We start from the raw sequence: 14721 nt of genomic DNA on the forward strand, positions 1-14721 counted from the left end.
AACTTTGAGGCCATCTAGTGTACTTTAAAAATATATAGATATAAAATAAATTGTCCACTAAAATGTCTTTCAGACTGAAACTGTCTCAACCTTTTAATACCACCTGCCTCTGGCTGACAAGATAGGGGTTAGATCGCGTGACTACGCCATCTGGGCCCCAAAAGCATCTTCCTCCTTTGATGACCATTCAAAACTAGCAGTATATTCAGAATAAATATACTGTGTATGTTTTTATTATTTGCAAGCAACATATAAACCGCAAATATTTCATTTTAGTATAGTAGTTTTAACACTGCCTGTTATTTAGAGTGGAGAGTGAAGTTGAGTTTTTTCCGTTTGTTTGCTCAGACAACATGAAAACTGGCGTGTTCAGAATTTTTTACACAATGTGCCGAGTTCCGGGCAAGAAGCAATATGCGGCGACTGTTCGTGCCCAGAAAAACACCCATGCTGTGCCTTTGACATCCCATCCCTTTTGATCTCTGGTTAGCAAGAGATTATATTTGCACAGAAGTAAGTGGAACACCTGTTTTGGTCTCAGTACTGATGGTTAGGGTTAACTTTAGGATTTTGGTTAGCAGTATTCTTTTATGCGATTACTACTCAAATGTTTCTGAAAACATATGTGCTGTACCTTTCAGTTCACATCCATTCAAAGAAGTAAAGAACTCAGGCCTCAGTACTGTTGCGCATGCGTACGATTGGAAATACAATGAAAAATACATTAACACGGGAAAGAAAACTGCACACGTCAAGCAATTTTATTGGGTCTCTAAAGACTTGTTGAAAGTTTGACTGCACTGACTGAACTTGATCTGTGTAGCATCATAAGATGGTGAATTCTCCTTCAGAGAATACTTACGGAAAGCTAAATGGTATCTTTAAATTATTTTTCTGTCATCTGATTCCTCTCTGCTGGGATTTAATTCTCTCCCAAGAGTTCAAGCGCTCAGCATGGGATATGGAAATCAAATCAGACAGGCTGCTATCATCCATAATCACACGAAAATTAGCAACCCTGAAAGTGATTCAGTTTGGAGGATGTTAGTCTGAATGACCGAATTACTTCTATCTGAATGCTTATGTAAGATAATTTAGCTTAAACTCAAACCAGACTTTTTCCTCCATCTCGTAATGTCAGATCATCTTTCTTTATCAAGTGCATACTGCTCCCTGTGCGTTTGAGATAAATGTGCCTGGCGCTCGGTAACTGATGCGTTCAGAATCTTATTTGTGTACTGATCGTCCTCAAATGTTTTTGCTGCAGTGCACTGGGTGGCCTCAGATTGCTACCCATCTCACAGTGGATGTGGGCGGCTCTGTTATTAATTAGCACAGGTAGCTGGTCTCCTGTCACCACTGTGTTCTCAAAACATCATGAAAGAATTCAATGCAAACGTCTGTTTTTCTGAATCACATTTGGAGTAATTCATTTTTACGTTTTGTTTGAATATTTATTAAAGATCACATGAAATCGGTTGACGAGCTCAGTTTTCTTTGCTGTTTTGACATATTTCCTATTGAAACAGGAATTCGTGGCATATCCTTTTTTAAATTGTCAGTAGAGCTGTTCCTTTATGTCAGTTTGTATGCGAACCTGGAAGACTAATTCGCCATGGGTTCCCTCTGGAATTTTCTATGGGTTTTAATAATGGTTTTTCAGTTTATGAGTAAAATAAGGTCTGTGGTAAACATTATTTTAAGATAATTAGGTGTTTTGTTCTACAACATAAATTACACACTGTCATACCTCAAACGTGAATTTTGAAGCCGCAGTATTTTTTTAAATTTTTTTTACATTGCTAAATATGGACACATAATGTCATACATATAGTCATCAATAGACCAATCCCATTGCTTACAAACATTTTGCACATGCGCTGTAAGTGGTGGCAGTAAGCTTGCGAACTGTTGTGTTAGACCACTTCCAACTTTGATATAGGCGGTGACATTGCCAAAGCATTGGACTATATTTTGGTACATTTCTGTGGAAGTGTAAGACTGTTCATTTAAAATGTGTAATCTGAAAAAAAGTTAATTTTTAGTACTTTTGTGCTGCGTTCACACTGCCAGCTACTTTGTTGCTGTATGTCGCCAGTGGCTGGCGGTTAGGTCGATAGTGGTGTGTATGGAGAGTAGCCTTTCCTCCATCTTTCTGTCACTTCAGGAGCTGAGAGAGCATGTGAGCTCTCTCTCATCATTTTTGTCACGCATCTTCTCTCATATTGGTTGTTGCTCCCGAAAGTCGCTCTTCAGTTGCATAAAGTTAAACATATCTCAACTTTGTCGTGTCGCTGGACACGCCCACATCCGATCGCCAACGGTCGTCGTCGCTTGTGTTGCCGGAAGTAGCCAGCTCTCATTGAATATTAATGAGATGACGTTGTTTTGTCGCCGCGTGTTGCTGGCAGTTTGAACGCAGCTTTACAAGTACATTAGCATACAACCTCAAAGCTAATAAGTATAGACTAAAAGCCACAAAACTCCACTTTGAGCCATGGGTTCATTAAAATCATGCAGGCATTTCTGTGCTGTATTTTTATCAGCACACCCAGGAAGCTAGAGTGAGTCAGCTCAGAGGGTTGATATTATTTCACATCAAGGACATGTACATGTACACATATACAAACACACACTAACACACACAAACACGTTCACTAATTATCCATGTAATGTCAGGGGAGACATTAGAGTTCACTGAGCCTTCCCTGATGGGTGTCACACCCGAGCAAGAGAGTTTAAACACAAGTTGTTATGATTTGAAAGAAGCTTGTGGTTTTTAATTAGTTTAAATGCCATGTCCATGATGTCATTACGCCTTCTAATTACATGTAATCTGGTGCTGTATCTTGACCATTGCCTCATAACTGAAACTGCTTCTTTCCAGGTGAACAGGAAACCTACTGCTAGATGCCTATTATATATTCAGGTCTCTCTTCATTGACTCTTTTCTTTTTTGACGACAGGTCTGACCAGAGGCCTCGGTGTTGTCACTGTGAAAAAAGAGAAACATGGGAAAACAGAACAGCAAACTCAGGCCAGAGATGCTACAGGACCTGAGGGAGAACACAGAGTTCACTGATCATGAGTTGCAAGAGTGGTACAAAGTAGGCACAATTGTTCATAACATATGCATGCTCAACACAGTGTGTAAATACTTGGATTTTTACTATGAGCACATATCTGTTCAGATAAGGATATGGGTGTTTCTTCAACTATGGCAACTTGTGGTGAACTTTAAGAAAATATCTTATTTAAAAGACACTTTATACACTCTCACTAGTTTACTGAATTTGACTACTAACAATCGGTCGGGTTCACAATACATTCTTAAGAATACAATTCTTCATATTGTAACTACTATATTTTTGTATTTTCTAACTTAAGAAAGAAGTTAAGCATATTTTGCATTTTAAACATTTTGGAATAAAATGGCAGACTCATTTTCCTTTAAAAGGCTTTGTACCCTAAATACACACGATAAAATATTTTCATAATTCTTGGATAATTTAATCTTGAATAATGATGCACAATAAAAACAATCTGTTTACCTATTTATCTATTAAAAACTAGTTTATCACTATAATAAGTTAAAAAAGAAATATGTTTTTAGAGGCAAATTGGTTGGTTACAGCATTATTTCATCTTGAATTAAAGTTACTTTCTGCATATACTACTAACACATTTACATTCAGAATTGTATATGTTAACATTAGTTAATGCATTATGAACTAACAATTAACAATAGTATAATTATAAACTAACATTAATCAAGATTAATAAATGTTTAAATGGATTGTCAATTGTTAGTTCATGATATAAAATGCGTTATCTTATGTTAACAAATACAACCTTATTGTAAAGTTTTACCATTTTAATAAAAATCAAAGTGCACATCATTAAAGAAAAACCATGCATCTAGGCTTTCCATCATGTGATTTATCCATAGACTATAGGCATATTTAAACATAAAAGCAGCCACCCCCCTACGAAAAGGTCAAATATAGCACTTAGTGTATGTTTCTAGAAGAGATGGTAATGGGAAATTACTTACAGTAATATATGTATCCCAGGCTCGGTTCCCCCAAAGGAGACATGTGTATAGTGGCAGAAAATACTCTTCTACAAGAATGGATTATGCCCCATGTATTGAAATTTAAGCAACCATTAGTCCCGCTGGCCTGAGGCTGAAAAAGAGCAGATCACAGACCTTCTGACTTAGAATAAAACCCACAAACATCTCAGTTGATGCTAATGGCTTCAGATGAAGGGCTTTTCCTGGAAATTACATCATCTTCATGAGGAATCATTTATGAGTTTTGTGGGTTTGGGTTTGTAGAATGTCAGATCTTGTTCATATTTGCTAAGGTCACTGAATGCCTGTATCTGACATGAGATGTCATATTATTATAAAAAGGAGCAGTTGTGCTCAACCGGTTTTGCTTCAGGACCCAAATTTTACCTTGGGCATCAAGACCCAGCTCAGAACCAAAATTGTTTATAGTACAAAACAAACAAAAAAGTCCTTAAAATCAAATATGATTTTTTTAAAATACTTTCCTGAACTACATTGAGCCAATATGCGGAATTACATAGGCTGAATAAAAAAAGCTATTTTGAACTGTAAATGCATCAGCAGCATAAGTATGATTTATCAGCCTAACACATGGAACAAATATTGCATTAGTATGACATATATTACCAAGTGACAGATTAATTTGCATAACATTTTTTTTTGTGTTTCCTTCCGTTTAAACGTTGATATTTCAATTTATTTTGCACTCCTATCAGTGCACAATAACATGGTTAATAGATTTTTATTATTTGCATTTAGCATTGTTTTTCCCCCAGAGCAGACCTGCAACCCCACAATTAAGAACCACTGTATTAAACAATGCACTAATTGCTCTAATATGTTTTTCAACCTTAACAGGGGTTCCTGAAAGACTGCCCCAGTGGACATTTGAACGTTGAGGAGTTTAAGAAGATCTATGCCAACTTCTTCCCATATGGTGATGCCTCTAAGTTCGCTGAGCATGTCTTCCGTACGTTTGACACCAACAACGACGGGACTATTGATTTCCGGGAGTTCATTATTGCTCTGAGTGTGACATCACGGGGGAAACTGGAGCAGAAGTTGAAGTGGGCGTTCAGCATGTACGACTTGGATGGCAACGGTTACATCAGCCGTGAGGAAATGCTAGAAATTGTGCAGGTCAGAGGGCATTCTGGGATGCTTCTATTTGTCCTGTTAGCATAAGCCAGATGTACAGTATATTGCAACCCCTAACTCTAAATATACTTCAGCATGTAATTCATCCCACACTGTTTGTGTTATCGTCTTTAATGATACCTCAGATTAGTGGCTTATTATAAAGGGGAGTGCTATTAGCGATCAGAGATTTTCACATTGTGAGCAAAACAATTGGTTAAAAAATACCATAGACTTAAACGTAAACATCTTAAAGATGTGTTGTCTTTTTTGACTTGTATCAGAAAGTAACTTCCTTTATGAAGTGTACATACTAGTCTTCATAAAAGGCAGAAAACACAGGAATGAAAAGCCTGACTCCTGATGGAGAGTTCTAGAATTACATTAGAGAGCTCTCCAAAATGATTGCTCCCATTTCAGCCTGTGCAGTGGGACAAGGGTAGCTATTAGCATGTAGTTAGCATGCATGGTCGATACCAGTGTCCCTCAGCCAGGCTTGGCATGCTTCATTGTGTGCAATGCCCTCGAATTGCAAAACCTGTGGGGAACATTGTTGGGATGGGGGAGGGTCATAGCACCCGCCTTGGCTCTCTTACCTCTTGGATTAACATGTTAAATTTAACCAGGGTTTATCATTGTGTTTGCAGAACGGCAGGATTATCCACAAGCTCATGGAGGTTACAGCACATCGAGTTAGCTGGCACTCAGAAATTGCAGTGTGTTGCATATTTTAGCATGGTGGCTGCTTTTAAAAGGTGCAGGGCTAAGCCAAGAGTATGGCACCAGCATTCTACCCAACTGTGAATATGAATATCCCACAAAAACATTACATAATTGATTGACTTAAAACTAGAATCTCCAATTTACTGGGTATGTCAAGTAAATGAAGTAAAAAAAAGGAGAGTTTTCCCTGCTTGCTCAAGTTTGCCTGATAGCTTATGGTAAACCTCAGTGCAGGGATGTAATGTGAGATATACTTAAGAAAGAATATTGGATAGGCTGCCTCTGCAGAACCTGTGCAGGCTAGATAAAATGACAGTGGTCAATTGATATTTTAGCTTTTTTCTTCTTTTTTTTAATCAAGTTTTTTTTTTATTGGAGAAGCAGGATTTCACATACTCAAGGAAATCTTCCTACTGAAAAAGGCAAAGGCAATGCCAAATGAAAGACCACATATTCATAATAATGGCTAAATAAATAAATAAAAAATAACGACTCTCAATTACAATACTCTCAAAAGAGTATTTCACCAAAAATGTAAATTCTGTCATAATTTACTGACCTCCATATTATTCAAAACCTCTGTGACTTTCTTTCTTCCGTGGAGCATAAAAAGAGATGTTAGGCAGGATGACAGCCTCAGTCACCATTTACTTTCATTGTATGGAAAAAGGATGAAAGGAAAGTGAATGGTGACTGAGGCCAACATTCTGCCTAACATCTCCTTTTATGTTTCACGGAAGTGCAACATTATTGGAAAATTTTGCTTTTACACTGCTAAAAGTGCCCAGTGCTAAACCAAGTTTTGTGCCTGGGCAACACGCAACTGGGCGTGGCTGTGAGTGTATGCACACAAAGTGTGGGTGTATTCGCAAAAATACATGGAAGGTCCATGAATAAAGTGGCCAAATCCTAATTTGCAATTTTTGTGTGAAATAAGTCATTGTGCCTAAAGGTGCATTAAGTTTTTGCTTATTAAATAAGTTTTACACATAAAGACCTGAATAGCATTTCTTAGAAACACGTTGAAAATGAAGTACACTCACATGAGATGAAGACTCCAGTCATAGCAATAATGAAATAAAAGCTGTTTAAAGGGATATTTCACCCAAAAGCAATCGATTAGCTTTAGAAGAAATTAATTGAATCAGCAGAGTCGTAAGCATGACATTTATGCTGACTGTCTGTGATTTTTGGACCTTCAAAGGTCAGCTCACCATCCACTTGCATTTAAAGGACCTTCTGAGCTTAGATATTTTCTATATTTCTTCAAATGTGTTCTGCTGAAGAAAGAAAGTCATACACATCTGGGTTGGCATGAAATTTTGTAAATTATGAGAGATATTAAATTTTTGGTGAACTATCACTTTAAATTTACATGGAGCGGGTCGCCATGACAACACATGACACTGTGTCATGCAATTGACTGAGTTACTACCACTAATAATGACAATAATAACAACAAGTTTACTTTATATATCACTTTCAGCCAATGCTAAAACATAAAGGTACAATTAAACAAAACAAGCAAACCAAACAATATAACAACAAACACAATATATTTACTATACAGACAATGACAGTGCTGGAGTCAACACTATAGGTCACGGCAAAGAGCTCGTAATTGCGTCAGTGGTCACAGTCCAGTGCGCAACAATGCGCAAAAATGCATAGCATTCGGCAGCATTTAATAAACAATCTTCCAGTATCAAGGAGGATGGGGGTCAGTATAGAGTCCAAAAGTACTACTGGAACAGAATGGGACAAGTAAGAGCCAGCTAACATTGTACGGAGTGCACCTTTAAGATGTCTGAGAACAACGTCTATTCTTAGCATACAGTCTGTGCTTAGTCCGTGTATTTGAAATCCTGAATGGAGCCGCTTGATTTGTGAATATATTTTCTAAATTTGCTTAAAATTTAATGCGCTAGGAGGAGGTGAATTTTCTAGAGTTTTGCATTAGTTAAAATGCACATTAAGGTAATGGAAAGGATTTATTCGCAAAACTTTGATGTGCTTTGACCATTTGTGCATGTTTTATGAGTGTGCGATAGCTTGATGTGACTGGCCCACCGAAAGGTCTAACTTTGGTACACAATTCTTTGAACATAGCGCTTGTCATTTGGAACTGTTTAACTCACAGCTAGTCGATAAAGTGGGTCCTATCTGCCAGAACAGTTTAGTCAGCGGGTGCTGCCAGGTTTTCAGAGACTGGTGGTGTGGGCATCGCAGCTATTTCAGCCCACATTATATCATATATTACACTTATTCTGCTGTGTCTCTTGGATGCATTTAATAAAATGAGATAACAATCTTGCAAATAAAACCGTCCCCAGAGCAGGGAGAGGTCATTCAGCTGCTCCATCATGAGAAAGCTTCTCCCATGGTGTGCATTTCCTGATGGATGGAAACGTGCAACAGTTTGTGTTCTCTTAAGTCACATTTTTAGAAGTGCGCTTAAAAATGCTAAACATTTTGGATGGAAACCCATCAATTGATGTCCCTGACAATTACCGTTAATAATAGACATTGTGTTGTATGTCAGTAGATTAATACTGACATACAACACATTAATTGGAGTGGTGGTGGCGTAGTGGACTAAAGCACATAACTGGTAATCAGAAGGTCGCTGGTTCGATCCCCACAGCCACCACCATTGTGTCCTTGAGCAAGACACTTAATCCAGGTTGCTCCGGGGGGATTGTCCCTGTAATAAGTGCACTGTAAGTCTCTTTGGATAAAAGCGTCTGCCAAAATGCATAAATGTAAATGTAAATGTAATATGATTAAATATAGGCTACTTATATTTCTATAATTAAGATATCTAGATCCAATTAGTCCCAACAAACACCTCCTCTTCCTCATGTATATAAAGAGAGTGTCATAGATGTATACCTGAAATTCAAGAAGGATTCAGTTACTACGCAAAAGAAAGATGCAAATAGTCTATATTGTTTATTAGCTATCAATATCTTGTGAATGGGCTGTCTTCCTATATATCGCTTTGCATGTACGATTTCGCCAACCCACTTATGCCTAGACTATCACAACTTCATGGCCAAGCCCACTGACTTTGCGTGCATGGTGTATCACATGAAACAATGCAAAGCTAGAATGGGACAACAAGTTGTTTAGGAAAACACAACCAATCATGAACTAAACTAAATTACCTCATTAAATATTCATGCACTATTTAAAGTTACAGAAATGTTTATGCACTGTTTAGTTTCAGTGTCTGAGAGTAAAAATGACGTCAAACAGTGATGAATTGTGTAAACTGGAGTTAAAACCGTATTACAGGTCATATTTTTTGACAGTTTAAGGTGATTTAAAAAAGCCAGATCAGATTTACATGCCAATATTTTAACAAGCAATTATTAAAATGGTTTGAAACATACAACAGCATGACCCAGGATTATGTTAACCCAAGGTTTAGAATGGCACTGCATTAACAATTACAAGTGTGAAAAGCCAATTATACAATTATCTTGAACATATAATCTCCTTTTTTGTCCAGCAAAAAATTGTTAGGTGGTAAAAGGCAACCAATGCTATATTTATGCTAATTTATGAATGAATTTACTTTTAAGGTAGACAAATTTCCTCTTTTTTAAGCTTTTTCATTATTAATGTCCCTCTTCATCTCTGACAGGCCATTTATAAGATGGTGTCATCAGTGATGAAAATGCCAGAGGATGAATCCACACCAGAAAAGAGGACAGACAAGATTTTCAGACAAATGGACTTAAACAATGATGGTAAGATGTAAAATTCTTCCTGGCTGTTTGAGTGATTTATTTGTAGTGAACATCAGGACATTTGGCCTGGACTTACCCCCATCTTAATCCCCCCCATTTCTGCCTTCCCTTTCTAGGCAAGTTGTCTTTGGAAGAGTTCATAAAAGGTGCCAAAAGTGACCCCTCCATCGTGCGACTACTGCAGTGTGACCCGAGCAGTGCCTCGCAGTTTTGAGTCTCTCAGACAACCGGCGCTCAATGCATGAAAGCTCTTGTCTCTCATTCTTTGTGTTCAAAATGGAAGAGATTCAAAAAAATGCAACAATTTTACTTTCAGTTTTCCCCAGAAAGGACATGCGTACATATGAAGAACAAAGACAACACCTGCCAAGACGTCTTGTGTCTGCTGCGTGTCACCTGTCTCTGCAGAAGCTGAAGCTTGTGGAGATTCGACTCCAAAAAAAGAGGAAAGAAATCAGTGGCCGATCGTGTTCAAGGGTCGAGATTTTGAAAGAGAATGTTCCTGTTTAGGAATTGTACATGCACTCCCACCTTCTCCAAACCCTCTTGTGTTTATTATCTGTGCAGTTCTTGATTTAGTTTCTTTCCTGCTTTGATTTGTGAGGGTGCAGATCCCTATCTACTTTTATATTGATATTTATGTGTATATATACAGTATAAATACATATACAAACATGTTACAACTACAAATTAAGGCAATTATAGACGTCTTTTTACTCACTTGCATCTTACAGCAGTATTATGTAGCTTCAAGCAGTATCCTAAACTTGGCCTCCAATTGACCCAGACTGAGTTTTCTGCTCCAGCGCTCATGATCTTTATTATATGAAGAGAAGGCTGAGGATCCCATTTTTTTTTCTGTTAATTTTATTTTTTTGTTGTTTTTGTAAATGTGTGGTTTGCTTCCATATTGTTCTTTATTTATTTTTGCATTTTTATTGTGTTATTTTACAAAGGTTGATTTGATTACTGTTGAACCAGAAATGTGACACACCTGGTGACGTATTATGCTGTTGATGTTGATATTGATATTGATATTAATTCAAGGCTTTCAAGTGCACTGCGGAAAATATTTCCATCAAGGGATACATTCCATCGCATTTTGCATCCAACACACTGGTAGCACATATAATTGAAATTGCTTCATCTGTGTGTGTGCAGTTATGCTCGTTTGTAGGTAAGCAAGAGTGAAGGTTTGCATGCTTCGGTGTATGCGTGCATCTGTGCTAACTTTATAGTATCACTTTGTGTAGTTCAATACGTTTGTATGCAACAGTACATTTTTTAACCCCCGGTAGAGTAGTTACACCTTTATCCTACACCATATGGTACTCAAAATCACAATATCTTGGGGTACTTTCAAAAGTGCTCCATCATCAACATAGACAAGAATGTTCAAAACTATGATTTATGATCATGTCTCACCTTTAGATAAACTGCCTCATTGTTTTCATCTAAGAGAGTTTGGATACTGAAAGTGGTCACTAAAGGGCTTATTTCCACTCTTGAATTAACAAGTGTAAAGAAAATGCCATTGCTTTAATTTTTCTTTTCAGTTTATGTGACGACTGACATTCCATGACCTGAATTCAACAGGTGCTCCTGCTTTGTTTAAACAAAGTGATAGTGCTTTGATAATATTAGCTCATTAACACAATACATGCATACTCACTGTGTAGCTCTCACATTGCTGGCATTCATATTGCTTCAGTATTTGTATTGACACAATATTTGATGCTGCACCCTCTATGGCAACTTTCCTCTATTATGTTGCATGAAAACCTCATGCGAGGACATAATGATTGTCCCCTTTTACTGACGTTGAAAACAAATATACTTATGTGTTTAGAATGTTGACTGCGAGTGATTTTTGGACACCTGAAGTTTGCATAACACCTACTAGCACTGTAACTATTGTGCCAGTAACGTCTAACATTCGTTTAAAAAGTCACATTTGCATCATAGTGTCCATTCTTATAGAATATTATGGGCTTTTGTTTTAGTTTACGCACTGGCATAACACTTAGCACATAACTTATTCCTGTAGACACACACCAGTTTTTTATAAAGTACCCAATTGTAAAAATAAAAATACCTTTATGGAAAGTTAAAGCATATTAACTAGCATATTAAATGACTCAAGTATCAAAAGTGCAATTAAAAGGCTTTAATCTAAAACTGAAGTGTCTAAATTCTGCTCCAATAGCACCACCGAACGGAATTGCAAAAATAAACATGGTTTTCAAAACGGCCTTCCAAAAGTAACCCCTGGTCTGTTGATGACTGAACAAACAGATAGTCCAGCCCACAACTCATGCCATTGGTCACAGAGGAACTTGCATAGTGCTACAGAGACACAATGTTTACAGTTTTTGAAAAATTAACCTACAATTTGATTATAGTTGTGTGTAGATTTTAAGCTATGTTAGGAGAAAGAAACACCAATGTTTTTTTTTTTTTTTTTACTTTTCATGAATGCACCTGATCATTATTGATTCATACACATGGTAACTAAGCAACCAAATTGGCCTGGTTGTTAGGGAGGGTAGAGTCACATGGGGTAACCTCCTTGTGGTCGTGATTAGTGGTTCTCGCTCTCAATGGGTCCTGTGGTAAATTGTGCGTTGAAGTAGCATGAGCCTCCACATGTTGTGAGGCAACTGAGACTTGGATTAAGGTGAGTAACCGTGCCACCACGAGGACATACTTAGTAGTGGAAATTCCAAATTGGGAGAAAAGGGGAGAAAAGAAAATGTGTGTAGTAACTGCAATTTATTGAGTTAAAAACTGCTAAATATTACACATATGAACAGACAGGAGACTTGAAAATATCTTATCGCACAACTTCATCAGTATTTGATAACGTTACAAAACATTTATCAATTAATGTATACCAAAAAAACAAAACTGATTTTTAAACTAATTTAAAGATTCAATTAGAATCAAACTGCTCAAAAGATTCAAGTCTAACAATTCTTTCACGAATCGGACATCGCTATCACGGAGTCGCATATAGTTCACATTTGCAGCTTTGTTATTTTTGCAGTGTTCAGTATATGCTACTTGTTCAGTCGCAAAGTAACAAAAGGGAAAAATTATGAGGTAAAAGTATTCATTTTCTCTTCAAAATTTAGTTAATTGAAAGTGAAGGTCAAAGTATTAGTTCTTCTTTCCTATAAACCTCTGATACACACACAAAAACACTTACATATGTGAATATCTCTAAACACAACTTAAATTAAAAGATAAAGACTGAGATTTCCACTCAGTCTTAAATACTTAGTCTTACAGGACTGAAAAAATTGTTAATCTGCAATTGTTACCTCAAGAATCTATTTCTTCCTCTTCCGGAATATTCCGGGTTCAGTATAAATTAAGCTCAATTGACAGCATTTATGGCATAACGTTGATTACCAAAAAAATATATATTTTGACCTGTCCTGACCTTATGATTTTAGTGTGATAAAATCTCTTACTAACCATATGTGTAAAGTTATAAATTACATTGCAACTTCATTGTCATGATGACACAACATCATAAAAACTCAAATCTGGTAAACACCGTAACAGAGGTAATTTTCTTTTTTAACTTTACCAAACTTAAATCATGTTAATACTTAGAATGATTATGTCTTGTGGCTGTACTTTTGAAACAGAGTGTATTTTAATGCTTATAGACTGACCCCATTCACTTCTATTTTAAGTCCTTTACTGTATCTGCATTTTTTTATTTTTTTTTATTAACAGATGCCACAAATGTTGTCGATTGATTTTTTTTTTTTTTTGGTGTTGGGGTAACCTAATTTATCAGGTTGATTTAGTCAGATGAAATAATATTTTTGTCTTATATAAAACCAGTTACTGCAATTTAGATGTTACCACATATTTTAGGTTAGTAAAAATCCAGTTGACAACATGTCAGCTGTGACCTATTCAAGAACCTGTGTAATTTTCCTCTCTCTTCAAAAGAGCACACATTTTTTAAATTCCCTTTAGTCCTGCAGGGCACTGAATCAGGCCAAAGCCACAGCAAGACTCATAATAAGATCCAGTTACAAGACATTTCCAGTGCCCTTGATTGAACTGGGAGGAAGGGGGGTGGCGGCACTTGGTAGAGCATGTGGAGCTCTGTGGCCTTAAGCTGAATGGGGGCTTGTGCCGTTCTGGGGTTCTAACGGACAGCTTCCCCTCTCCGTCTCCTTGACAACTACGGGATGGGAGTGCATAGTGGGGGAGGACAGGGGGCTCAGCTGTTTTCATCAGAAATGGAACAGTGATGCTGTTTTACAGTAAGACTGCAGTATGAGTCATTGAACACAACCTTAATCACACGTACGCTAATACATGGGGACCACGAGTTAGTCAAACACGTCTTAGTTTTCTCTCAAGAATCTATTAGGAAGACCACAGGAGTCAGATATACAACTGAAAAGGCACAGCATAAGTCCACCTATGCCAAAACGCTGAATATTTTTAACAGTTTGTAAGACTTCAAAATTAAGCTCCCTAGTTTCAAATGTGTGTTGGGATGTTTAATACTACATTACCCATAAGGCTTTGGGGAGTGTATGACGTAAGGTGTGCGACTCGAGTGGTGAGTGTTGTGAGATGCCGGAAGTATTGCACATGGTGTTGAGTGAGCTGTTGCTCTCAATAAATCATAATAGAACATATACCTTGTGTGAGCGTATATGAGACATGGTGTCAGAAGTTCGTCGTACCCGCTAACCAAACTAAAAGGGATGTCGTTGTTTCAAGCTCCAGAATCGTTCGATTTTAGCCAGCCCTCCACATGGCCTCTGTGGATCCAACGCTTCGCGCGATTTCGGATTGCTACAAAGTTGGATAAAGAGGACGGTGGCGTTCAAGTAAACTCACTGCTATACGCTATGGGGATGGAGGCAGAGACAATATTCGCCTCGTTTCGGTTCGCGGAGGCCGCCCATTCTGGCGATTATCAGCAGGTAGTGGACAAGTTTAATGAACACTTCATACCGCGCAGAAATATAATACATGAACATGCAGTCTTTC

At 37.4% G+C, this 14721-nt stretch overlaps 1 protein-coding gene across 3 annotated transcripts in view; it reads left to right on the forward strand.

Moving 5' to 3' along the window:
- Positions 1-11859, forward strand: part of LOC127620094 (hippocalcin-like protein 1) — a 63140-nt gene extending 51281 nt beyond the window's left edge. For 2 of the 3 annotated variants that reach the window (XM_052093193.1, XM_052093194.1), the window contains exons 3-6: positions 2967-3107; positions 4934-5215; positions 9585-9690; positions 9807-11859. In XM_052093193.1, the coding sequence (XP_051949153.1) occupies positions 3012-3107; positions 4934-5215; positions 9585-9690; positions 9807-9904 (582 nt within the window). In that variant the 5' untranslated portion in view covers positions 2967-3011 and the 3' untranslated portion in view covers positions 9905-11859. The remainder of the gene's footprint in view (positions 1-2966; positions 3108-4933; positions 5216-9584; positions 9691-9806) is intronic. The other variant, XM_052093192.1, reaches the window with a different exon arrangement.
- The last annotated feature ends 2862 nt before the right edge of the window (positions 11860-14721 follow it).

The sequence above is a fragment of the Xyrauchen texanus genome, chromosome 26, assembly GCF_025860055.1.
Source record: "Xyrauchen texanus isolate HMW12.3.18 chromosome 26, RBS_HiC_50CHRs, whole genome shotgun sequence".
Taxonomy (NCBI): Eukaryota; Metazoa; Chordata; class Actinopteri; order Cypriniformes; family Catostomidae; genus Xyrauchen; species Xyrauchen texanus.